Below are 27,392 nucleotides of genomic sequence, written 5' to 3'. Positions count from 1 at the left end.
TTTTTGCAGATTTATTAAAAAAGAAAAACTGAAATATCACATGGTCCTAAGTATTCAGACCCTTTGCTCAGTATTTAGTAGAAGCACCCTTTTGATCTAATACAGCCATGAGTCTTTTTGGGAAAGATGCAACAAGTTTTTCACACCTGGATTTGGGGATCCTCTGCCATTCCTCCTTGCAGATCCTCTCCAGTTCTGTCAGGCTGGATGGTAAACGTTGGTGGACAGCCATTTTTAGGTCTCTCCAGAGATGCTCAGTTGGGTTTAAGTCAGGGCTCTGGCTGGGCCATTCAAGAACAGTCACAGAGTTGTTGTGAAGCCACTACTTCGTTATTTTAGCTGTGTGCTTAGGGTCACTGTCTTGTTGGAAGGTAAACCTTCGGCCCAGTCTGAGGTCCTGAGCACTCTGGAGAAGGTTTTCGCCCAGGATATCCCTGTACTTGGCTGCATTCATCTTTCCCTCGATTACAACCAGTCGTCCTGTCCCTGCAGCTGAAAAACACCCCCACAGCATGATGCTGCCACCACCATGCTTCACTGTTGGGACTGTATTGGACAGGTGATTGGACTGTATTGGAGCAGTGCCTGGTTTTCTCCACACATACCGCTTAGAATTAAGGCCAAAAAGTTCTATCTTGGTCTCATCAGACCAGAGAATCTTATTTCTCACCATTTTGGAGTCCTTCAGGTGTTTTTTAGCAAACTCCATGCAGGCTTTCATGTGTCTTGCACTGAGGAGAGGCTTCCGTCGGGCCACTCTGCCATAAAGCCCCGACTGGTGGAGGGCTGCAGTGATGGTTGACTTTCTACAACTTTCTCCCATCTCCCGACTGCATCTCTGGAGCTCAGCCACAGTGATCTTTGGGTTCTTCTTTACCTCTCTCACCAAGGCTCTTCTCCCCCGATAGCTCAGTTTGGCCGGACGGCCAGCTCTAGGAAGGGTTCTGGTCGTCCCAAACGTCTTCCATTTAAGGATTATGGAGGCCACTGTGCTCTTAGGAACCTTAAGTGCAGCAGAAATGTTTTTGTAACCTTGGCCAGATCTGTGCCTTGCCACAATTCTGTCTCTGAGCTCTTCAGGCAGTTCCTTTGACCTCATGATTCTCATTTGCTCTGACATGCACTGTGAGCTGTAAGGTCTTATATAGACAGGTGTGTGGCTTTCCTAATCAAGTCCAATCAGTATAATCAAACACAACTGGACTCAAATGAAGGTGTAGAACCATCTCAAGGATGATCAGAAGAAATGGACAGCACCTGAGTTAAATATATGAGTGTCACAGTGAAGGGTCTGAATACTTAGGACCATGTGATATTTCAGTTTTTCTTTTTTAATAAATCTGCAAAAATGTCAACAATTCTGTATTTTTCTGTCAATATGGGGTGCTGTGTGCACATTAATGAGAAAAAAAAATGAACTTAAATGATTTTAGCAAATGGCTGCAATATAACAAAGAGTAAAAAATTTAAGGGGGTCTGAATACTTTCCGTACCCACTGTACATACAGGTGATAAAAAAAAAAAAAAAAAAAAAAAAAACTTCCTTTCTCAGAATTGAGTTTATATTTCATATTTCTCTTCTCAGAATCCTGAATTTACTTCTTGCAATTTAATTTTTAGCAAGTGTTTTATTTACATTTTTTCTTGAAAAAATTATTAATTTAATTTTACATTTTGAATGATAATTATATAATTATATAATAATTTTATATATCTTTTTTTATTTTGTGTTTTTATTTTAAATGTATATTTTTATTTAATTTTAAATGATTTATTTTAAATGTTGCTGTTTTTTGTTGAAAGTATACATTTATTATGATTAAGTTAATTTTATTAACTGTTGTAATTAGATATTTTTCATTTCATTAAATTATTTATTATTAATTTAATCTTACATTTTTCAATAACAATCTAAAACTATTAAAAATTATTTTTAATTTATAATAATGTTTTGAAAAAGATTTTGAAAATATAGATATTGAATGAAAAACGTAAACTTTAAAAAACAATAAAACAAGTACTGAAATGATTACAATTTAAATAAAATAAATTAATTTAATTTAATTTTTTTTATTATTTTGTTAACTTTTATTGTTTTATTTATAAAATAAAGCTAAAGCTTTTTAGAAATAAATGAAAATAAAAGTTTAAGTTTATTATGATTAAATTAATTTTTTATTAACTGTTGTAATTAAATGTTTCATTTTATGAAATTATTATTAATTTAATTTTACATTTTTTTGAAAACATTCCAAAACTATTAAAAATTATTTCTAATTAATAATAATTTTTTGAAAAAGATTAAGTAAAACATAGGCATTGAATGAAAAACGTAAACTTAAAAAACAATAAAACTAGCTTAAGTACTGAAATGATTCAAATTTAAATAAAATAAATGTATTTAATTTTATTTTTTTAAATAATTTTATTAACTTTTATTTTTTTATTTATAAAATAAAGCTAAAGCTTTTTAGAAATGACAAAAAATAGAAATAAATGTTTGTTTAAATTTATTATGATTAAATTAATTTCATTAACTGTTGTAATTTTCTTTTCATTTTATGAAAGTATTACTTTAATCTTACATTTTTCAAGAACAATACAAAACTATTAAAATAATTTTAAATTAATAATTTTTTTTAAAAAGATTAAATAAAATATAGACACTGAATGAAAAGCGTAAACATTAATAAATGTATTTAATTTTAATTTTTGTATTATTTTATTAATTTTTATTTTTTATTTATAAAATAAAGCTAAAGCTTTTTAGAAATAAATAAAAATAGAAATAAAAGTTTGTTTAAATTTTATTATGATTATTTTCTATTAATTGTATTGATTTTTTTTTTTATTTAATCCCATTATTATTAATTTAATCTTACATTTTTTCAAGAACAATCCAGAAGTATTAAAAATAATTTTTAATTCATAATAATTTTTTGAAAAAGATTAAATAAAATATAGACATTTACTGAAAAGTGTAACCTTAAAAAAACAAAATAAAACGTATATAATAACATTTATTATTTTATTAACCTTTTTTTTATTTATAAAATAAAGCTAAAGCTTTTTATGAAATAAATAAAAAATAGAAATAAAAAATAGAAACTTAAAAAATGTGAATATATTCTGAATTTATTTCTGTGATCAAAGCTGAATTTTCAGCATCATTACTCCAGTCTTCAGTGTCACATGATCCTTCAGAAATCATTCTAATATGCTGATTTGATGATCAACAAACATTTCTGATTATTATCAATGTTGAAAACAATATTTTTGTGGAAACTGATACTTTTTTTTCACAAATGAATAGAAAATTCCAAAGAACAGCATTAATTTGAAATAGAAATCTTTTGTAACATTATAAAAGTCTTTACTGTCACGTTTGATCAGTTCATCCTTAATAAATAAATAAGTTATTTTGTGAATGTCAGTTTGGGTGAGTGAATCTCTCTTTTTGTCTTTGGCTCCTGCAGCAAAATCGTGTTGTCGGTGCCATGCAGTTGTTCTCTGTGGACCGTAAGGTTTCTCAGCCCATCGAGGGTCACGCAGCTGCGTTTGGACATTATAAACTGGAGGGAAACCCAAACGCTTCAACGCTCTTCTGCTTCTCTGTCAGAGGGCAGGCTGGAGGAAAGGTGATGGCATTAGATGGCATCACATTCATACAGCTTTTACATTAAGTGTGTTTATGTGTTATCTGTTTTTTGTGTTCTCCAGCTGCACATCATCGAGGTTGGTCAGCCTCAGGCCGGTAACCAGCCGTTCACTAAGAAAGCAGTGGACGTGTTTTTCCCTCCTGAAGCGCAGACGGACTTTCCTGTGGCCATGCAGGTCTAACCTTTACCACACTATAGAGCACAATTGACAGTTGCTTCCGGAAGTAAAAACTCCATTCATTTTCCCCATAGGGAAATTGATATTTAACAATAACTGACAAACCTTTAAAAACAAAGCTGTTGTGAGTTCTGAGGTTGTTTATTGATTGTATATGCTTATGCTAAACCCATATGTACGCATTAACTTTTTTTTTTAAATAATCAGGTTTAATAGCAGAATTTGTAGTGTAAAACTACATTACCCATAATGCTGTCTAGAAAATTCCACCAATCAGAGAGTTGCAGCGAGCAGAGTGCACCATAACAGATCTTTAGCTCAGATCTTTACAACAATTTACAAATAATGTACTCACCCCCTTGTCATCCAAGATGTTCATGTCTTTCTGTCTTCAGTCGTAAAGAAATTATGGTTTTTGAGGAAAACACTTCAGGATTTTTCTGCATATAATGGACTTCTATGGTGCCCCGATTTTGAACTTCCAAAATGTAGTTTAAATGCGGCTTGAAAGGGCTCTAAACAATCCAGCTGAGGAAGAAGGATCGTTTTCTAGCAAAATGATTGGTCATTGTTTTCGAAAAATAAAAATTTGTATGCTTTTTAAGCACAAAAGCTCGTGTAGCACAGGCTCTGGGATGCACGTCCACAGGTCGTTCTATTTAATTTAAAATTTAATTTTAACATTTTATTTCGTTTGTTGTTCTTTTTGTTGAAACACTTTGTTTTAAGTTTAAATTTATTATGATTAAATACATTTTCATTTAATGTTGTATTTAGATTAGATTTTTATTTTATTAAATTATTTATTAATTAAATTTTACATCTAAAACTTTTAAAAATCATTTTCAGTAAGTGAAATAAAGATGAAGTAAAATAAAGATATTGAATAAAAAACAAAATGAAACAAATATTTAATTGAATTACATTATTCGCAGTGCTGATTACTTTTTAAAATTGTAGTTCATTACTGATTACAGGTTACTTGATAAAACTGTAGTTAGTAATGTAATCTAGGTTACTCATTTTTAGGTAATGTAATCTGATTACTTTTTCGATTACTTTTAGGTTACTTTTTACCTACCACATTGATATAAAAAACACTTAATTTTAATTTAATTTTAATGTTTTATTTTGTTTGTTGTTGTTTTTGTTGAAACTCTTCATTTTATGTTTAAATGTATTATGATTAAATGCATTTTTTTTTTAAAATGCTGTATTTTGATTTGATTTTTATTTTATAAAATTATTTATTATATTAATCTTACATTTTTCAAGAACATCTAAAACTTTTGAAATCATTTTCAGTAACTGAAATAAAGATTAAATAAAATATAGAATACATTTTTATAAATATTCTATTTAATCACATTATTCAAAGTGTGGGGTATGTTACTTTTCTTTTTTAAAAAAAAAAAAAAAAAATGGTAGTCCGTTACTGATTACAGATTTCTTCATAAAACTGTAGTTAGTAATGTAATCTAGGTTACTCATTTTAGGTAATGTCATCTGATTACTTTTAGGTTACTTTTTACCTGACTTACTATTAAATGTGCCAGAATGATATACACTGACCAAAATTATAAACGCAACACTTTTGTTTTGCCCCCATTTTTCATGAGCTGAACTCAAAGATCTAAGACTTTTTCTATGTACATAAAAGGCCTATTTCTCTCAAATATTGTTCACAAATCTGTCTAAATCTGTGTTAGTGAGCACTTCTCCTTTGCCAAGATAATCCAACCACCTCACAGGTGTGGCATATCAAGATGCTGATTAGACAGCATGATTATTGCACAGGTGTGCCTTAGGCTGGCCACAATAAAAGTGCACTCTAAAATGTGCAGTTTTACTGTATTGGGGGTTGGGGGGGGCCTCCGAAAACCAGTCAGTATCTGGTGTGACCATCATTTGCCGCACGCAGTTCAACACATCTCCTTCGCATAGAGTTGATCAGGTTGTTAATTGTGGCCTGTGGAATGTTGGTCCACTGCGAAGTTGCTGGATATTGGCAGGAACTGGAACACGCTGTCGTATACGCCGATCCAGAGCATCCCAAACATGCTCAATGGGTGACGTGTCCGGTGAGTATGCTGGCATGCAAGAACTGGGATGTTTTCAGCTTCCAGGAATTGTGTACAGATCCTTGCAACATGGGGCCATGCATTATCATGCTGCAACATGAGGTGATGGTCGTGGATGAATGGCACAACAATGGGCCTTAGGATCTCGTCACAGTATTTCTGTGCATTCAAAATGTCATCAATAAAATGCATCTGTGTTTGTTGTCCATAACATACCCCACCGCCACCATGGGCCACTCAATCCACAACGTTGACATCAGCAAACCGCTCACCCACACGACGCCATACACGCTGTCTGCCATCTGCCCAGTACAGTGAAAGCCGGGATTCATCTGTGAAGAGAACACCTCTCCAAAGTGCCAGACGCCATCAAATGTGAGTATTTGCCCACTCAAGTCAGTTACGATGACGAACTGCAGTCAGGTCGAGACCCTGATGAGGACGCGAGCATGCAGATGAACATCCCTGAGACAGTTTCTGACAGTTTGTGCAGAAATTCTTTGGTTATGCAAGCCGATTGTTGCAGCAGCTGTCTGGGTGGCTGGTCTCAGACGATCTTGGAGGTGAAGATGCTGGATGTGGAGGTCCTGGGCCGGTGTGGTCACATGTGGTCTGCGTAATAATCATGCTGTCTAATCAGCATCTTGATATGCCACACCTGTGAGGTGGATGGATCATCTCGGCAAAGGAGAAGTGCTCACTAACACAGATTTGTGGACAATATTTGAGAGAAATAGGCCTTTTGTGTACATAGAAAAAGTCTTCTTTGATCTTTGAGTTCAGCTCATGAAAAATGGGGGCAAAAACAAAAGTGTTGCATCTATAATTTTGGTCAGTGTAAAAAGCACCTTTTATTTAAAATATTTTATTTTGTTTTTTGTTGTTTTTGTTGAAACTCTTCATTTTGTGTTTAATATTATAGTATACATTTATTATGATTAAATACATTTTTTATGAACTGTTGTATCCTGATTACTTTTTCAGTTACTTTTCGGTTACTTTTTGAGAACAATGAAACAAATATTTAATTTAGTCACGTTATTGGCAGTGCTGAGTATATTATTTTATTTTTTATTACCTAACTTGCTATTACATGTACCACAGTGATAAAAAAGCACAGAGAAAGGAAACATATTTCTTTCTTTGACATCATAAAATGCATTAAACATTACTCCAGGGTTTCACAAACTGGGCTTAATGTAAGAACTACAGTAGGTATGATTGAGCCAATAAAAAGCTAATAATTAATCATAAAATGCAAAATAAAAAAAAAGAACTTGAACACTAAAAGTAGACATACTGAATTTGTTTACCTGCATGTCTGTGTAACCAAAAACTGAGAACTGCGAACATGCAAATGTCTTGTTAAATTATTGAAATATTAACTTCCTCAGGGATATTTTATGTAAATGTTTTGTGTCAAAGTGGTTTGGCTGGAAAATATAGGCTTGTGAATCCCTGCATTACATGAACAAACATGAATAAAAATGAAAACAATAATGACTTTACATGTCCAACATTTTCAACGATAAAGAGTATGATACTTAGTGCAATTTTTAGCGAGGAAACTTTAAAAGGGGAAAAAAGAAGAATTAGGGAAAATCAATAAAATATATATAATTTGCTGCCAGTGTGTAAATAAAATCAAGTACTCATGTAATCCATAAAAAAGTAACTGTAATCTGATTATGAGCATTTAAAATGTACTATAATCTAATTACAAGCATTTATGTTTTGTAATCTGATTACATAATCCAGATTACATGTAATCCATCACTACCCAGCACTGGTCATTCGCAGTGCTTCACGGGATTGTAGTTTTTTACGTATTAAAGTTGTTAAGATCATAGTCTTGTCTTTTTCTTGTCATTTTCCAATACTTTTTTGCTTTAACTTTTTTGATTCTCCTCGTAGCTAACTGGTTTGGTTAATGGTTTATAACAACAAAGACTTTTTAAAAAAAAACCCTATTGGCAAAAATTAATGGAAAAATTAACTTCCACTAAAAATGGGCATCACTATTAACTAACTGATGACAGATGAGTAACTTGAATTAATTTGTTTTCTCTCTCAGATCGGCACTAAGCACGGCGTCATCTACCTCATCACTAAATACGGTTATTTTCACATGTATGATCTGGAGTCGGGCGTGTGCATTTACATGAACCGCATCAGCGCTGAAACCATATTCGTCACGGCGGCTCACGAGAGCACGTCCGGGATCATCGGGGTCAATAAGAAGGGGCAGGTACACACATCAATACATGCAACACTGAAAATTATAGGTTAAACGAGAAACAGGAAAAAAAAAACGTTAGCAGACAGTGTACTTTAACACATTTAAACTTGCTTCTGGAGTCCAGAGTTGTACATTTTATACTGAATGTCCTTTTTCTAATCTATTCAAATACTGAACTGGGTTTGTCTGTTGTTATAAGCTTCAAGTTTTATTGTTATTCAGCTGCTTAGTATATATTTGATCTGTTTACCTATATTTTGTTTGTTTGTTTATTGGTTTGAGTATAAATTATTTAATTCTGTGGAAAGAGTTATAATTAAAACTAAATCTAAAATAATAATTAGAATTTATAATCTGATTATAATTAAATATAATTATTCAGTAAAAAGCTTTTTAAACGACAAATGAGGGTCATGTATTCCAGAGACATAAGTATAAATAAAGCTAAAATAAAAATTGGAATTATAAGTAATTAAAAAAAGAAAAACATTTTTATAACTAAAAATAAAATAGTAATTAAAACTAAATAAATATAATAATTAAATACAATAATTTAAAAAACAGCTTTTAAATTGACAATTGACCAACGATGTTCAGTATGCCTAAGTTGTAATTCTAACTAAATATAACAATTAGAATTAAATAAATACAAATTATTAAAAATAACAGCTTTTAAAATGACAGTTGACCAATTAGTTGCATTTATAACTAAAAATTAAGTAATAATTACAACTAAATTTTTGTTTTATAACTAAAAATTAAATAATAATTGAAACTAAATAAACATAATAATTAAATTCATTCATCAGAATAACAGCTTTTTAAATGACAATTGACAAATGAGTTACATTTATAACAAAAAATAAAATAATTAAAACTATATTTTATTTTTTCAACTAAAAATAAAACTAAATAAATATAATAATTAAATACAATAATTAAAAAACAGCTTTTGAAATGACAATTTACCAATTAGAAGCAAGCATTCCAAATTATAATTATAATGAAATATAAATGTATAATTATGAATAAATAAATAAAGAATTGAAAGAAAGAAAAAAAGAAAGAAAAAGAGAGAAAGAAAGAAAAGAAAGATTAATATTATTATTATTAATAATTATTATCATTATAAAAAACGTATTTTAAAATAATAATTGTTTTAGATTTTCAGCCCAGTTTGTTCAGAAGATCAAATTTATGGCTAACTTCTCTTTTCTTCTCTCCATGTGTCTTATTACGTGTGTTACAAAATGTGTGTGTGTTTAGGTGTTGTCTGTGTGTGTGGAGGAGGACAACATCGTAAATTACGTGACTAACGTGCTGCAGAATCCCGAGCTGGCGTTGCGTTTGGCATTACGCAGCGATCTTCCCGGAGCCGAGGAGCTTCTGACACACAAGTTCAACACGCTCTTCTCTCAGGGCAGCTACACGGAGGCGGCCAAAGTCGCTGCGTCGGCTCCCAAGGTCCTGAAAAACACACACATACGGATCTCAAACCTGAGTCACACTGAGTCACTGTCAAGAAGCACTGAACCCTCTTTCTGTTTCTCAGGGTGTCTTGCGAACGGCAGAGACCATCCGGCGGTTCCAGGCGGTCCCGGCTCAGGGCGGCCAGCCGTCTCCTCTGCTGCAGTATTTCGGGGTTCTGCTGGACCGCGGGCAGCTCAATAAGCTTGAGTCGGTGGAGCTGTGCAGGCCGGTGCTGCAGCAGGGACGAACACAGCTGCTGGAGAAATGGCTCAAGGGAGAGAAGGTGGAAAACTAGTTTGTTTCTCCCATTTGTGACTCTGGACCACAAAACCAGCCATATGGGTCAATTGTTTGAAACTGAGATTTATACATCATCTGAAAGCTGAATAAATTGATGTATGGTTTGTTATGGTGACAATATTTAGCCGAGATACAACTATTTGAAAATGTAGAATATGAGGGTGCAAAGAAATCAAAATATTGAGAAAATCGCCAGTTGTCCAGAGGATTAATACTAATCAAAAATTAAGTTTTGATAGATTTACGGTAGGACATTTACAAAAATGTCTTCATGGAACATGATCTTTACTTAATATCCTAATAATTTTTTAAAGAAAAATCAGTAATTTTAACCCGTACAATGTATTGTTGGCTATTGCTACAAATATACCTGTGCTACTTAAGACTGGTTTTGTGGTCCAGAGGCTCATTTATTACTTATCAGCTCATTTTAATTGTTTTATTTCAACATATCTGTGCATTTATGAAGCTTGGAAAATAAAAGTTAAGTTTAGACAGCATTTTTAGACAGATTTAAAGGGGTCATCAGATGCCCATTTTCCACAAGTTGATATGATTCTTCAGGGTCTTAATGAAAAGTCTCTTTTATACTTGGATTAAAAATTCTCAATGGTTTTGTAAAACAACACCCTTTTTACCTTGTCAAAATAAGCTCTGCAAAAATCATCTCATTCTAAGGTGTTGTTCCTTTAAATGCAAATGAGCTCTGCTCACCCCGCCCCTCTCTTCTCTCTGTGGAATGATGATCTTGTTTACTTTAACCACATTTTTTATAGTATTTATTTATGTTTTGGATTAACTTTTATTTTATATATATTTTTAGTTTTTATTTTCATTTTAGTTTGTTTTAGTGATTTTGTCATTTTTATGTTTTTTATATGCTTTTATAGTATTTATTTATGTTTTGGATTAACTTTTATTTCATATATTTTTTTAGTTTTTATTTTAATTGTAGTTTGTTTTAGTGCTTTTGTTGTGCTTTTGTCATTTTTATTGTTTTTTCATTTTTATTCTATATTTCTATATAGATTTCTATATTTTCTTCAGCCTTTAATTACTTCATTTTGTTTAGTCGCCAATGTTTCAATTTTTGTTAAAGTTTATTCAGTTTCAGTTTTTATCTAATATTCATATTTGATCATTTTTAAAAATAATTTTTTATAAGTAGAATTTTATCATTTATTTTATAAATATTTATATTTTGTCAGCTTTAACAATGTTAAAAGTAGTAGTTAACAATGACTTGTCCATTGTCTTGTTATAATGTTTATTAATGTTTTGAATTAGCTTTTTATTTTATATTTTCAGTTTTTAATTTTAGTTTTTTTTTTTTTTTACCATTTTTATTTTTTTAATTAATTATTTTTATTATTTATTTTCATTTCTAGAGTTTTTTTATCTTAGTTTTAGTATTTTTTCCCATTTAGTTGCCAGCATTTCTCATATTTACATTTTATTTCAGCTTTATTTCAGTTACTAGAAATTGTTTTTAATAGTTCTAGTATCAGTTAACAGTGACTCCTGAGTGCTGGATTGCTGTCTGGTTAGTTATTTTTTCCCATGATGCTCTGCAGCTTGAATGTTCGGAGGAGTTGGGTGATCTGGTGAGGGCGGCTGACGTCACTCTGGCCCTCAGCGTTTACCTGCGAGCGAATGTTCCCGCTAAAGTCATCCAGTGCTTTGCTGAGACGGGTCAGTTCCAGAAGATCGTCCTCTATGCTAAGAAGGTACCGGCGTTTCCTTAAACCACTCTGTTCCACCATTGTCTGTGTCTCTGCTCTGATGTGATGTGATTGATGTGCTGTTTTTCGGGGCAGATGGGATATTCTCCAGACTGGGTGATGCTGCTGAGGAGTGTGATGAGATCCGGTCCTGATCAGGGTCTTCAGTTCGCTCAGATGCTGGTTCAGGATGAAGAACCGCTAGTCAACATCAGCCAGGTAACAAACTCACTTACTCACTCACCTAATTTAGTTATTTCTAGAGCTCTGTCAAAATTGATCTAGTGCACTTCCTATGTTTGCTTCCTAGAAATCAATATATTTACTTTCTCAACCCAAATTCTCAAGCTTGTCCTCTTTGAAGTTTGTTAACGAAAACTATAAAAAATGTGTCAGATTTTTAAAATAATAATTACAATAATAATAAAAATGACAAAAGCACACAACAAACTTACTAAAACTCTAACTAAAATTCAAATAAAAACAGAAAATATAAAAAAACTACTTAGTAAAACTTTAATTAAATTAAAATAAAAAATAAAAACCAGTTAATAGAACTTTAAAATTAAAAGAAAAACAGAAAATATAAAAAATAAAAATAACAAAAATATGTTAACAAATTAAAATAAAAACAGAAAATATAAAAACTAGAACTTTAATTAAAATTAAAATATAAAAATAAAAAACAGTTACTGAAACTAGAAATTAAAATATAAAAAAACTAGTTACTAAAACTTTAATTAAAATAAAAACAGAAAATCTAAAAATAAAAAACAGTTACTAAAACATTCAAATTGAAACAGAAAATATAAAAACAAGTAAACTAATTTTTAAATTATTTAAAAAAGTAGTTAAAAAAATAGCACTGATCCACACTGTGACTGCACTCATCACTGACCCTGTGTGTGTGTGTTTGTGTATTTTTCAGGTGGTGGATGTCTTTATGGAGGGGAATCTAGTGCAGCAGTGTACTTCATTCCTATTGGACGCTCTGAAGAACAACAGACCAGAGGAGGGGCCTCTGCAGACACGCCTCTTGGAGATGAACCTTATTCACGCCCCTCAGGTAAACCAATTAAATTCTTTTTAACCATTTAATTTTTTTTAACTTTGACCTTTAACTTTGAACTTTTGATTGAGAACCAGTGTTATTTTAGTATTATCTGTAAGTTATTATAAGATTTATTGATAGCATTTGTTTTAATTTTTTTAGTTTCAATTTTATTTATTTATTTTTAATTTCAACCATCTGATAACTAGTGTTATTTTAGTATTATTTATATAATATTATAGTATTTATTGATGTTTATTAATTTTATATTTATAAATATTTTAAATATTTAGCTTTAAAATATTTCAGATTTTGTTTATTTAAGTTTCTTAAGTTTAATATTTATATTTTCATTTTCATATTATTTTTAATATTTTTAAGCAAAAAATATGAACGCTGCAGAGAATGGCTAATGTAAAGTAAAAAATAATGTTGAAATCACACTGCTTTTGGACAGAATTAACATGAATGTTAAACATGAATGTTTAATTTGTGTTTTGCATTTTGTTGATGAAGTTTAGCTCAAATGTGATCATTTAGTAGTTTTAACCTGTTAGTAAGTGCTAGATAAATAAAATTGCAGTCCAGTTTGATTGTCTGAAAACACTTTAAATGAGGCGAATTTCGAACCAAAAGCATATGACAACAAGACTTTCGCCTGTTGTGTTTATTATCTGTGTGTGTTTGCAGGTAGCAGACGCCATCCTGGGGAATCAGATGTTCACTCACTATGAGCGCGCTCACATCGCTCAGCTGTGTGAGAAAGCCGGTTTACTGCAAAGAGCTCTGGAGCATTACAGCGACCCCTACGACATCAAACGGGCCATCGTACACACACACCTGCTCAACCCTGAGGTGTGTCTATGTGTGAGAGAGCTAAAAGGCTCATTTTTATAATGTTTCCTGAGGTGCACTTAAAATCTATATAATTTTTTCAGCAAAAATGGTAATAATTTCAATACATATGGTCATTTTCTACCCTGAATTTAGGTGCTGATTTGTACAATCCATTTGAAGGGGCGTGAACATCTTTGCATGTGAAAAAACATGCATTTTTTTTTTATTATTGAAGAGTAACCTTTTGTGTGTAAATATAAAAAATATTTTAAATTCAAATTTTTTATTTTTTAATTCAAACGTGTAAATTTTAAATTCAAATTCAAATGTTTACATTTTAAATTTAAATCCAGATGTTTACATTTTAAATTCAAATGTTTATATTTTAACAAATGGTCATTTTCTACCCTGAATGTAGGTGCTGATTTGTAAGATACATTTGAAGGGGCGTGATTGGCTAACATCTTTGCATATGGAATGAGCATTACATGCAGAAGTCAGCAGCAGTGCAAACTTATAGTTTATATAGTTTATTTTATAAAACTTGCAGTTTTTTTTATTGCAGAGTAACCTTTTGTGTATTTAAAATATTTTAAATTCTATTTTTGTTTTGAAATTCAAATGATTACATTTTAAATTCAAATGTTTAAATTTTAAATAATTCAAATGTTTAAATTTTAAATTCAAATGTTAACATTATAAATTCAAATTCAGATGTTTACATTGTAAATTCACATGTTTAAATTCAAATGTTTACATTTTTAGTTCAAATGTTAAAATGTTTAAATTCAAATGTTTAAATTTTAAATTCAAATGTTTACATTTTTAAATTCATATTTAAATTAAATTCAAATTCATATATATATATATATATATATATATATTTTTTTTTTTTTTTTTTTTTTCTCTCTCTGTCAGAGTAGTATTGAACATTTAACAGTGTACTACTTCTCTTTATCTGTCAGTGGTTGGTGAATTTCTTTGGCTCTCTGTCTGTTGGGGACTCCATTGAGTGTTTAAGGGCCATGTTGGCCGCAAACCTGCGTCAAAACTTGCAGCTGAGCGTTCAGGTTGCGACCAAGTACCACGAGCAGCTGGGAACGCAGACGCTGGTGGAGCTTTTTGAGTCCTTCAAGAGTTATGAGGGTGAGACGCTCATGAATGTCTGTTTGTAAAGCTTCAGAGGAGTTTAAGACTGGTTTTGGTGAATGATTCCTCATTTTTGTGTGTCTCGTTCAGGTCTGTTTTATTTTCTGGGCTCTATCGTGAACTTCAGTCAGGACCCCGATGTGCACTTCAAGTACATTCAGGCGGCATGTAAGACGGGTCAGATCAAAGAGGTGGAGCGCGTTTGTCGAGAGAGCAACTGCTACAACGCAGAGCGTGTCAAGAACTTCCTTAAGGTACAAGAAAGAGAAACCAAGCTTATTAATGCATTCAGTTCAATAAAATCTGTTCATATATCCAGTTTAGTGCATCTGTCTTCATATTTGTGACTTTTTTCGACAATTGTTTATCACAATATTGTATAACAGAAGCATTAATACAGGTGAGTTATGGTAATAAAAATAACATCATTTAAAAAACTAAATAAATTTTTTTAATCAAATTAACATTATATTTTATTTATTGAATTAAATTAGTAATAATAAAATAAACATTAGATATAACTTACATTAAAGTTTTACATCCAATTAACAATTTTTGAATAAGTTGAATTAAATAAATAACAATAAAATAAACATTCAACATTAGCTGACATTGATAGTTTTTGGTTTAGTTATTGACAATGTATTTTAATTAATTGAATAAATTAAATTGAATTAATAACAATAAAATAAAAATTTATTTAATTAACCATTTATTTTAAACAGTTGAATGAAATTAATCAAATTAACAGAAATAAACATTCAACCCTGGCTTAAATTTGCATTTTGAATTTAATTATTAGCAATTTATTTTAATCAGTAGATTTTATTAAATTATTAACAATAAAATAAACATTAGTTTAACATAAAAAATTAACCATTTAATTTAATTGAGTTGAATTAATGAATAAAACAAAATTCAGCATTATCTTAATATACATTTTTATTTAATTATTAACAATTTATTTAAATTAAATGAATGAATTGAATCATTAACAATAAAATAAACATTCAAAATAAGTTTATATTAAAAGTTTTACATTTAATTATTAGCAATTAACAGTTTATTTAAATAAGTTGAACTGAATTAATAACAATAAACATTAAATGCTGGCTTAAATTCACATTTTTAATTTAATTCATTATTTTAATTATTTGAATAAATTAAATTGGATTCATGACATCTTTGAATTTAATAAAACATTTATTTAAATTAATTAAATGAATTGAATAAAATCAACAGAAATAAACATTCAACACTGATTTACACTGATTTATCTTAATTTACATTTGTGTAATTATTGAGAATTTATGTACATTAACTGAATAAACTGAATTGAATAATTAACAATAAAATAAAAATTCAACATTAGCTTATATTTACATTTTACATTTGATTATTAACAATTAACAGTTTATTTTAATTGAATAAGTTGAATTTAATTAATAACAAAAATATTAAACACTGGCTTAAATTTACATTTTTTATTTAATTTTTAACAATTTAATTATGTGAATTGAGTTAATAACAATAAAAACATTTACCATTAGCTTACTTTTCCAATTTTTAATTTAATGAATAATTTAATGATAAATGAATATTATTTTTCTCCTTTTTGCATTTATCTTTTATTAATAAATGTGATAATAATTAATAATATAATAGATTTTTGATTGTTTATTGATGTGTATAAATGCATTATAATTCTGTTTAAAAATAGAAGTGTAGCTTTGTTTGTGATGCCAGTAAAGCACATGGACTCATCAAATGGACTTGATTTGTATTTGTAATCATGTTTTTTGTCATGTCATTGGACAGGAAGCCAAACTCACTGATCAGCTTCCTCTGATCATCGTGTGCGACCGCTTCGATTTCGTCCACGATCTCGTGCTCTACCTGTACCGCAATAGCCTGCAGAAATACATTGAGATCTACGTACAGAAGGTACACTGAACATCCTGAACACGTCATGCGCACACAGCTGATCTGCAGTGCTCATATGTGTGTGTTTGCTCTGCTGCAGGTCAATCCCAGCCGGCTGCCGGTGGTGGTCGGGGGTCTGCTGGATGTCGACTGCTCTGAGGACACCATCAAGAATCTGATCCTGGCCGTACGAGGAGATTTCAGCACCGACCAGCTGGTGGAGGAAGTGGAAAAAAGAAACCGGTAGATCTGATCAAGTCCTGTCCTTCCTCCTCACCCACTTCCTCTCTCAAGATTCTCACATAAAAAATGCATTTTTTATAGAAATATAGTGAAAATATAGAAAATGGATATTTATGATATATTTTTAAAATTAATATAATATAATTCATATATTTATTATAATATATTTATTTTAGCATTATCGCAGTATTCAATAAAAATAAAAAAATACAGTATTTAATATATTGTAAATATTCAGTGTATCATGAATACTCAGTCAAAGCTCACAAATGGAAAACATTCCTTGATTATTTTTAGTTAGATATATACTATATTTTTCTTCTCTTATTAAACATTTTTTATCTAATATATAATATCAAAATGTCAAGATCAAAATATTTTATAATATACTTTTATTCAAAGCTACTTATAGCTGCGAAATCCAGCATGGAGATTAATCTTAATTCGATAATATAATATAATATAATATAATATAATATAATATAATATATTTGCATTTATTAAATTAGCAGATGCATTTATGCAAAGCTGCTTTACAACAGTGATTCATCTTAATAATAACAACAAAATCAATTAAATTAAACATTGTAATAAAACATTGCAGTGTAATATATTTGCTTTTTATTGTATTTGAATTTTTCTATTAAATATATTTACATTTTCATGTACTATGTTATTTTATTCAAAGCTTATTAAAAATTAAAAATATAAAGTGATCAATCTTAATTTAATATAACGTAATGTAATTTTTTATAATATAATATATATAAGGATCTATTATACATTAAAAGTTTATATATTAATTTAGAAAGAATCTACTTTATCAAAAATATAAAATGGATGTACTACATGTTAAATAAAATGTATATATTAATACAAATTTATTTACTATATTTAAAATAAAATGTATTTCTACTATATGTATATGTTTCTACTATATGTAAAATAAAAATGCAAAATATAATGTTAAAATTAATTAACTATAAAATAAAAAAGTGTATATTTACAAACTGAATCTGTTATATATAAAATAACAAATAAGAGTTTTATTAAAATTCTCATATTTCAGAGCAAATACATATCAAACACCAGAAAAAAGAACAATAAAATATTCAATATATATATATATGTATGAATATTAAATATTTTTGAGCTGAAATATTTGTAATATTATTTTATTTAATGTTGTGTGTGTGTGTATAAATAAATAAATAAATAAATAAATATTATTGGATTATTTTATTATTTATTCAGTTCAATCCATTAATTAAAATTAAAATTGCTAAAAATTAAATTCAAGATTTAAGTCAGTGTTGAGTGTTTATTGTTGTTAATTTGATTCAGTTAATTTAATTAATTAAAATAAATAGTTAATAATTAAATAAAGTAAATTAAGCTAATGTTGAATGTTTATTTTATTGTTATATATATAAATGTTTATTTATTTATTTTTATTATTATATTATTTTTAATATTATATTACCCAGTCCTTACACATAGTTTGACAGTCAGCTCCATCAGTGTCTCTCCTCGTTTTCTCCAGACTGAAGCTGCTCTTGTCCTGGCTGGAATCTCGTGTTCAGGAAGGCTGTGAAGAACCTGCTACCCACAATGCATTGGCAAAGATCTACATAGACAGTAACAACGGTCCTGAGCGCTTTCTCCGAGAAAACCTGCACTACGACAGCGTGATAGTGGGCCGATACTGCGAGAAGAGAGACCCGCATCTCGCCTTTGTGGCCTATGAGAGAGGACAGTGTGACCTGGAGCTCATACAGGTGTCTTCTGCTCACCACAACTGTTAAAAAATACAGTAAAATTGTGAAATATTTTTACAATTTAAAGTAAGTGTTTTCTATGTGAATGTATAGTAAAATGTAATATATTTCTGTGACCAAAGCTGAATTTTCAGCATCATTACTCCAGTCTTCAGTGTCACATGATCCTTCAGAAATCATTGTAATGTGCTGATTTGCTGCTCAACAAACATAAATCAGTGTTTTCTGTCCTGCTTTAGGTGTGCAATGAAAACTCCCTGTTTAAAAGCGAGTCGCGGTATCTGGTGCGCCGGAAAGATCCAGATCTTTGGGCTCAAGTTTTGCAGGAGACAAACCCCTACAGACGGCCGCTGATAGATCAGGCACGAGTCACACCTGAAACATCTACAGATGCCATGCAGTGTGTGATTACTGAGTATGTTAATGATGAGGATCGTGTGCACAGGTGGTTCAGACGGCTCTGCCGGAGACACAGGATCCAGAGGAAGTGTCTGTGACGGTGAAGGCGTTTATGACGGCCGATCTGCCCAATGAACTCATTGAACTTCTGGAGAAGATCGTTCTGGAGAATTCTATATTCAGTGAACACAGGTCAGTCCATACAGGAAGTGACTCAAGTAATGAGTCACACTGCTTGAGCTCAAATTCATATTACACCAGAGTATTTGACCATTTGACAAAATTAAATATATAATCAATAAAAAGGCAAAAATCTCACATAATGTATGACAAAGTATTATTGTTGACTAAAAGGAAAATTAAGTAGTTAGAGAGTAGCTGTGTGGAGCATCGAAAGTAAATTGTAATTATTCTTGTTAAATTAAATTGAATTAAGATGAATTTTTTTTGTAGTCCATTTGAATAAAAGCAAATGCTAAATGCTAAAATGTATGACATTATATTATATTTATTATATGATATTATATTATATTTATCTGTTACCACTTACATCTCAGTACATCCCGACATCTCATTCTATTCTATTCTATTCTATTCTATTCTGTTCTTTTTCTATCATCTGTAGCACAACTGTATATACAATTTATTTATTTTCTTAAATCTTATATTGCAGTTTTTGTCTATTTATATTTACATATGTGTATTTTTTTATTCTCAACTTATATTATTTTCTCTGTGTTGTTGTTGTTGTCGTCTCTGTGCACTGGAAGCCTGTGACACCAAAACAAATTCCTTGTATGCTAAGCATACTTGGCAATAAAGCTGTTCTCATTCTGATTCTGAAAAATAGTGTATTATAAAAAAATACATTACATTACGTTATATTAATTTAAGATTGATCGCTTTATATTTTCGCTTTGAATAAAATGACATACTAAATGAAAATGTAAATATATTTATTTGAAAAATTTTAATATAATAAAAAGTAAATATATTGCATTACAATGTTTTATTACAATGTTTTAATTTTATTTTATTTTATTAAGATTAATCATTGTTATAAAGTAGCTTTGCATAAAAGCATCTGCTAAATTAATATATGTAAATATGTTATATTACAACATTTTATAAGTAGCTTTGAATAAAAGTATTGTATTATAGTATAAAATGTTATTATATTATATTACATTTAATTAGGATTGATTGTTTTGTTACATCTAATTTCTTCGACGGTGCTTTAGTGCAATGTTAAAAAATAGATTAATAAATTAAAAATAAATTAAAAATAAATTTAAAAAAAAGATTACGAGAATAAAGTCATAATAAGTGTTTTGAGAATAAAGTCGAAATGTTTTAAGAATAAAATCAAAATGTTTACAGAATAACGTTAAAGTTTTGAGAATAAAGTGAAAATGTTTCCAGAATAAAATAAAAAATGTTGCGAGAATAAAGTCAAAATGTTGCGAGAATAAAGTTGAAATGTTTCCAGAATAAAGTTTGAAATGTTCAAGAATAAAGTCGAAATGTTTTGAGAATAAAGTCGAAATGTTGCGAGATTAAGGCTGTAATGTTACGAGAATAAAGTCGAAATTTCATGAATAAAGTCAATGTTTGAAATAAAGTTGGAATGTTTCAAGAATAGTCTAAAATTACAACTTTATTCTTGTCATTTCAACTTTATTCAAAACATTTGGACTTTATTCTAGTAATTTTTACGTAATTCTCGAAACATTTCAGCTTTATTCTTTATACATTCTTATTATTCTTAATACATTTCACTTTATGTAGTTTTGAATATAAAATTAATAAATGTAAATATATTATATTATATTATATTATATTATAGTAAGGCTAATTGCTTTGTTGTATTGCTAATTTGTAAGTAGCTTTGGATAAAAACATCTGCTGAATGAAATTAAATATATTATGATATTGTTGATTTATAATGGGAGCCAACTTGTTATGTGATATTTTTATTTTATTTTAATGAAATAAGATTATTCACTTCATTATAAGTAGTTTTGGATAAAAGCTAAATAAATATAAAATGTTGTTGATTTTAGTGGGAGTGATCTCATTTACTGCATTTTGAAATAGATTATACACTGACTGTATGTGGTGCTAATAAAACGCCTTTCTGCATCAGGAACCTGCAGAACCTGCTGATCCTGACGGCCATCAAAGCGGACCGGACGCGGGTCATGGAGTACATCAACCGGCTGGACAATTACGACGCTCCTGACATCGCCAACATCGCCATCAGCAACGAGCTGTACGAAGAGGCCTTCTCCATCTTCAAGAAGTTTGATGTCAACACCTCAGCGATACAGGTACACAAACATACCATAACGCAATCCTCCTCACGCAGACATCCAGACTGAAGTTCTGTCCCCCACAGGTTCTGATCGAGCACATGGGGAATCTGGACCGGGCATATGAGTTTGCGGAGCGCTGCGCCGAGGGTTCGGTCTGGAGTCGGCTAGCTCAAGCTCAGCTTCAAAACGGTCTGGTCAAAGAAGCCATCGACTCCTACATCAAAGCAGGAGAGCCGTCGGCCTACATGGAGGTGGTGGATGCCGCAAGTAGAAATGGTGAGATCATCCAGAAATCTCCTTAATCTGATGTGGAGATGCTTTGATTGCTGAAAGATGTCAATAATGTGGTGTAAATCAATGGAAAAACATCTCATGTGTCTGTTTTTATAGAGAACTGGGAGGATCTGGTGAAGTTTCTTCAGATGGCGAGAAAGAAAGCCAGAGAGGCATACGTCGAGACGGAGCTCATCTTTGCTCTTGCTAAAACAAACCGTCTGACTGAGCTGGAGGACTTCATCAACGGCCCCAACAACGCTCACATACAGCAAGTACGGAAATTTACACACTTGCAAATTGGCTTGCTTCCTAATCTACAGTCATGGCCAATCTACAAAATTATAGGCACCTTGTCAAAATTGTAAGAAATAATTGCTTTTCAAGCATGTGATGCTCCTGTAATTTGTATTTAGACACACCTGTGGCAAGTAACAGGTGTGGGCAATATAGTAATCAAACTTGCAACCAGTTAAAATGGAGAAAAGTTGACTCAACCTTTGTGTTGTGTGTCACACTGAGCATGGAGAAAAGAAAGAAGTGTGAAGAGTTGTCTGTGGATTCAAGAGAAAAAATTGTGGAAAAACATGGACAATCTCAGGGCTACAAGTCCATCTCCAGAGATCTTAATGTTCCTGTGTCCAGAACGTGGATGGAAGAGCAACATTAATGAAAACTTACAACGAAGGATTGTTCGAATGGTGGATAAAGAACCCATATTAACTTCCAAATAAATTCAAGCTGATCTGCAGACACAGTGTACAACAGTGTCAGCTCGCACTACCCCTCGAAAAGGGACACTATGGTAGGAGACCCAGGATGACACCACTGCTGACACAAAGGCATAAAAAAGCAAGACTGAAGTTTGCCAAAACTTATGTGACAAAACCGCAATCCTTCTGGGAGAACGTACTGTGGACAGATAGTAGAGACAAAAGTAGAGCTTTTTGGTAAAGGACACCATGGCACTGTTTGCAGAAAAAGAAATGAGGCCTTCAAAGAAAAGAACACCGTCCATGCAGTCAAACATGGTGGAGGTTCAAAGATGTTTTGGGGTTGCTTTGCTGCTTCTGGCACTGGATGCCTTGACTGTGTGAACGGTAAAATTTTGGGGCACAACGTAGTGGCCAGTGTCAGGAAGCTGCGTCTCCACCAGAGGTCACGGGTCTTCCAGCAGGACAATGAATCGAAACACACTATAAAAAGCACTCAGAAATGGTTACAAACAAAGTGCTGGAGAGTTTTGAAATGGCCAGCAAAAAAATAAACGTGAGTACCAACACATTTGCAACTGCAACAATTTACTAAGAGATGGGTTGCATTTTCTGACAGAATTGCAAGGGTGCCGATATTTTTGGCCATGACTGTAGCTGTCTAATAAATCTGGTATTGCATAAAACAATTTGTTCCACTTTTGTAAGTCGCTTAGGATAAAAAACTAAATGAATGCCAACAAGTGATGCACCAAAATAAAAGTTCTCAAAGCCAAATGTTAATATAATATACACTGACCAAAATTATAAATGCAACACTTTTGTTTTTGCCCCCATTTTTCATGAGCTGAACTCAAAGATCTAAGACTTTTTCTATGTACACAAAAGGCCTGTTTCTCTCAAATATTGTTCACAAATCTGTCTAAATCTGTGTTAGTGAGCACTTCTTCTTTGCCGAGATAAGGTGTGGCATATCAAGATGCTGATTAGACAGCATGATTATTGCACAGGTGTGCCTTAGGCTGGCCACAATAAAAGGCCACTCTAAAATGTGCAGTTTTATCACATAGCACAATGCCACAGATGTCGCAAGTTTTGAGGGAGCGTGCAAATTGGCATGGTGACTACAGGAATGTCCACCAGACCTGTTGCCTGTGAATTGAATGTTCATTTCTCTACCATAAGTCGTCCCCAAAGGCGTTTCGGAGAATTTGGCAGAATATCTCGACCTGACTGCAGTTCGTCGTCGTAACAGACTTGAGTGGGCAAATGCTCACATTTGATGACGTCTGGCACTTTGGAGAGGTGTTCTCTTGACGGATAAATCCCGGTTTTCACTGTACAGGGCAGACAGCGTGTATGTTGTCGTGTGGGTGAGCGGTTTGTTGATGTCAATGTTGTGGATCGAGTGGCCCATGGTGGCGGTGGGGTTATGGTATGGGCAGGCGTATGGGCAGGCGTAAAAACAAAAGTGTTGCGTTTATAATTTTGATCAGTGTAATTATGAATCTGTATTAATATTTAAGATTATATATGTTGTCATCACATTATGTATTAATGTTATTTTGTCTGTAGGTTGGCGAGAGATGTTATGAAGAGAGTATGTTTGAAGCCGCCCGGCTGTTGTTCAACAACGTGTCTAATTTCGCTCGTCTGGCGTCCACACTTGTTCACCTCGGCGAGTTTCAGGCGGCCGTTGACAGCGCAAGAAAGGCCAGCTGCACACGCACATGGAAAGAGGTGAGAGATGGAGATGATCTGCTTCAGCATTATTAAATAAATGTCTTTAAATTAGGGCTGTCATTATTTTATTTTTTTTATTTAAATGATACTCTAATTATAAAACTAATAAGTAATGAGTGAGTCATTGAATAATTCACCCAAACGATTCATTCAAGTGGATGAATCATTTAGAAACAAAGCAAGTGACTGTCTTTTTGAATAAAAATAATGTCTGTAATAATAATAGTAATATTTTTATATATTATAAAATAATACAAATAATATTTTGTTTTTTTTGTATTTCTATATGTTTTTTATTCATTTGAATTCATTTTAGTTAATTTAGTACATCAAGTTAAAGTAAATGAAAATGAGAAACTAAATTTTAAACTAAAACCCCCATTAGTTGGCAGCAAGTCATTGCCTTAATGAGTGAATCATTCAGTTATTCATTCAACCGTTTCATTCAAATTGCTGATTCATTCAGAAACTAAGCAAGTGTTGGCTTTTTTGAATGTCACTGAATCATTGACTCATTCGATTCATTTAAAAGTGCAGATTTATTCATTAACGAATCACCGTGCTGGGCTTTGTTTAAAACTAATTTAGTTAGCAAAATTTAGCAAAAAGACAATATTGTCACACTTTGTGTTTAAAATGTAACACAATTATTCTTAATAATGTTGTTTATTTACAGTTGTATAAAATAAAAAAGTATCACATTTGCTCGCTCACTCCCTTGTGTGATATTGCTAAACGATATCATATAATGAAAATATAAGGCAAAAACCCATACAGGCATATATTTCCCCAATATCTTGAAATTATAACTGCATTCTAATAAGCTAAATCATGCAGTCAGTCGTCCTGCATTAGGTGTTGGTGCGTTAATAAACTTAACATGTCCCTTTCTGAATATTAACCATGGTTTTACTACAAAAAAAAAAAAAAAACATGGTTACTATGCTTAAACCATGGTAACTAATTAACCATAGTTTAACCATGGTATTTGTAGTAAAACTGTGGGTTTTTTCCCAACAATAAATCACAGCAAATTAACATGTTAACACAGCCCTACTTTGAAAAATATTGGTTTGTCATGCATAACTTGTTTGTGGTGTGCTGCAATGTTTCTGTCCTCACTGAAATCTCAGTCGTGCTGTATGTTAGGTGTGTTTTGCGTGTGTGGATGGAGAGGAGTTCAGGTTAGCGCAGATCTCTGGTCTTCACATCGTCACTCATGCTGATGAACTGGAGGAGCTCATTAACTACTATCAGGTAAACAACCCTCTTTACCTCAGTCTGTGGATGAGCTCAGCGCAGGTTTTTTACGTCTTCTCTGCGTGTGTCAGGACCGTGGGTATTTTGAGGAGCTGATCGTGCTGCTGGAGGCAGCGTTAGGGCTGGAGCGCGCTCACATGGGCATGTTCACTGAGCTGGCCATCCTCTACTCCAAATACAAACCCCAGAGGATGAGGGAACATCTGGAGCTCTTCTGGTCTCGAGTCAACATCCCCAAGGTACGACTCTCGCTGATGTGTTTCACAAAGTGTGGGCTGAAAAAATAAAATTGTTGTATTCTGCATTTTGCAAGCTGCATCATGGAGCTCATATGTGATTCTGGACCACAAAACCAGTCTTAAGTAGCATGGGTATATTTGTAGCAATAGCCAACAATATATTGTATGGGTCAAAATTATCGATTTTTCTTTTATGCCAAAAATCATTAGGATCATGTTCCATAAAGATATTTTGTAAATTTCTTATTGTAAATATGTCAAAACCTAGTTTTTGATTAGTAATATTCATTGCTAAGAACTTAATTTGGACAACTTTAATGGTGATTTTCTCAATATTTGGATTTTTTTTGCTGCTTCAGATTCCAGATTTTCAAATAGTTGTATCTCAGTCAAATATTGTCCTATCCTAACAAACCATACATCAATGGAAAGCTTATTTATTTTAAAAAATGTACCCTTATGACTGGTTTTGTGTTCCAGGGTCACATATGTTAAATGCAGTGTAAGCCATTTTGGTTAAAGTCATCTGCCACATGCATTAACATAAATGAGTTAAATAAATAAATAAATAAATATTTAAAAGTTTTTTTTTGTGTGTGTTTTTAGTTTATTTTTTTTTAGTTTTTGTATGTTGCACTAGGTAAAATTTTGAATGTTACATTTTTTTTTTTTTACCATTCAAACGTTTGGGGTCAGTCAGAGTTTTTTTGCTCACCAAGGCTGCATTTATTTGATTAAAAATACAGTAAAAACTGTAAAATTGTGAAATAATTTTACAATTTATAATAGCTGTTTTCTAGTTGAATATATAGTAAAATGTCATTTATTTCTGTGATCAAAGCTGAATTTTCAGCATCATTACACCAGTCTTCAGTGTCACATTCTTAAATAATTCCAATATTCTAATAATTCTAATAATATTAATATTAATGGTGTTTGAGAAGTGAATTGTGGTTTAAAGTCATGATTTTTGTATGTTGGGCTGTGTTTATGATTTGTTGTGTTGTGATTGGTCAGGTGTTACGAGCGGCTGAACAGGCCCATCTGTGGGCGGAGCTTGTGTTCCTGTATGATAAATATGAGGAGTTTGACAACGCCATCATGACGATGATGACACACCCCACCGACGCCTGGAAAGACGCTTCCTTCAAAGAGCTCATCAGCAAGGTCACATGATATTGATCACATTGTCTCAAATGTTTCTCCCAACTGAGTCAAAAGCTGTCGTTCAGTCAGAGTCTAGAGCTATGAAATGATTGTGGAGCAGCTCACATCATTTGATGAGAAATGATGTTTGAAGCATGCAGACTTTGGTATTTGAGCAAAGACTGAGACATTGTTGAGATCTCTTGTGAGATTTGTGTTGATGTTTTTCTTCTGTTTGCTCATGAAGGTGGCGAATGTGGAGCTCTATTATAAATCTCTGCAGTTTTATTTGGACTACAAACCGCTGCTGCTCAACGATCTGCTGTCTGTTCTCGCTCCTCGACTCGATCACAGTAGAGCCGTCAGCTACTTCAGCAGGGTAAAACAATATATATAATATAAAACCGTAAAACACCCACACAAAACAATGTGCACATCCTTCTGTATTCATACATATCTTGTTTTTATTGTAAAATATGCAGTTTATCTATCTATCTATCTATCTATCTATTGGTAAGCTGTTATTATATTGAGCATGCAATAACTTTTCTCCTTCAATGTGTGTTTTTCATGTAATATTTTTATTTTATTTATTTTAATTTATATTTTTGTATTTTTCTCTGATGCAGCATTATTTTAAGTATATAATCAGCTTTTAGTTTTATATTTTCAGTT

General features: G+C 31.6%; 1 protein-coding gene across 3 annotated transcripts in view; it reads left to right on the top strand.

Annotated features, from left to right (window-relative positions):
- cltcl1 (clathrin, heavy chain-like 1) overlaps positions 1-27,392 on the top strand; it is a 57,455-nt gene that overhangs the window by 16,841 nt on the left and 13,222 nt on the right. For all 3 annotated transcript variants that reach the window (XM_051117275.1, XM_051117274.1, XM_051117276.1), the window contains exons 4-27: positions 3,477-3,638; positions 3,721-3,834; positions 7,993-8,166; positions 9,424-9,621; positions 9,710-9,910; positions 11,502-11,654; positions 11,745-11,867; positions 12,577-12,714; positions 13,390-13,554; positions 14,502-14,682; positions 14,776-14,939; positions 16,504-16,629; positions 16,709-16,851; positions 18,395-18,629; positions 18,869-18,991; positions 19,075-19,220; positions 21,175-21,358; positions 21,427-21,619; positions 21,734-21,891; positions 23,905-24,069; positions 25,222-25,329; positions 25,404-25,571; positions 26,589-26,738; positions 26,965-27,096. In XM_051117275.1, the coding sequence (XP_050973232.1) occupies positions 3,477-3,638; positions 3,721-3,834; positions 7,993-8,166; positions 9,424-9,621; positions 9,710-9,910; positions 11,502-11,654; positions 11,745-11,867; positions 12,577-12,714; positions 13,390-13,554; positions 14,502-14,682; positions 14,776-14,939; positions 16,504-16,629; positions 16,709-16,851; positions 18,395-18,629; positions 18,869-18,991; positions 19,075-19,220; positions 21,175-21,358; positions 21,427-21,619; positions 21,734-21,891; positions 23,905-24,069; positions 25,222-25,329; positions 25,404-25,571; positions 26,589-26,738; positions 26,965-27,096 (3,804 nt within the window). The remainder of the gene's footprint in view (positions 1-3,476; positions 3,639-3,720; positions 3,835-7,992; positions 8,167-9,423; positions 9,622-9,709; positions 9,911-11,501; positions 11,655-11,744; positions 11,868-12,576; positions 12,715-13,389; positions 13,555-14,501; positions 14,683-14,775; positions 14,940-16,503; positions 16,630-16,708; positions 16,852-18,394; positions 18,630-18,868; positions 18,992-19,074; positions 19,221-21,174; positions 21,359-21,426; positions 21,620-21,733; positions 21,892-23,904; positions 24,070-25,221; positions 25,330-25,403; positions 25,572-26,588; positions 26,739-26,964; positions 27,097-27,392) is intronic.

This window comes from Labeo rohita, chromosome 8 (genome assembly GCF_022985175.1).
Source record: "Labeo rohita strain BAU-BD-2019 chromosome 8, IGBB_LRoh.1.0, whole genome shotgun sequence".
Classification (NCBI taxonomy): Eukaryota; Metazoa; Chordata; class Actinopteri; order Cypriniformes; family Cyprinidae; genus Labeo; species Labeo rohita.
Note: the sequence above shows the minus strand (reverse complement) of the source record. Positions and strands in the feature narration are given on the sequence as shown.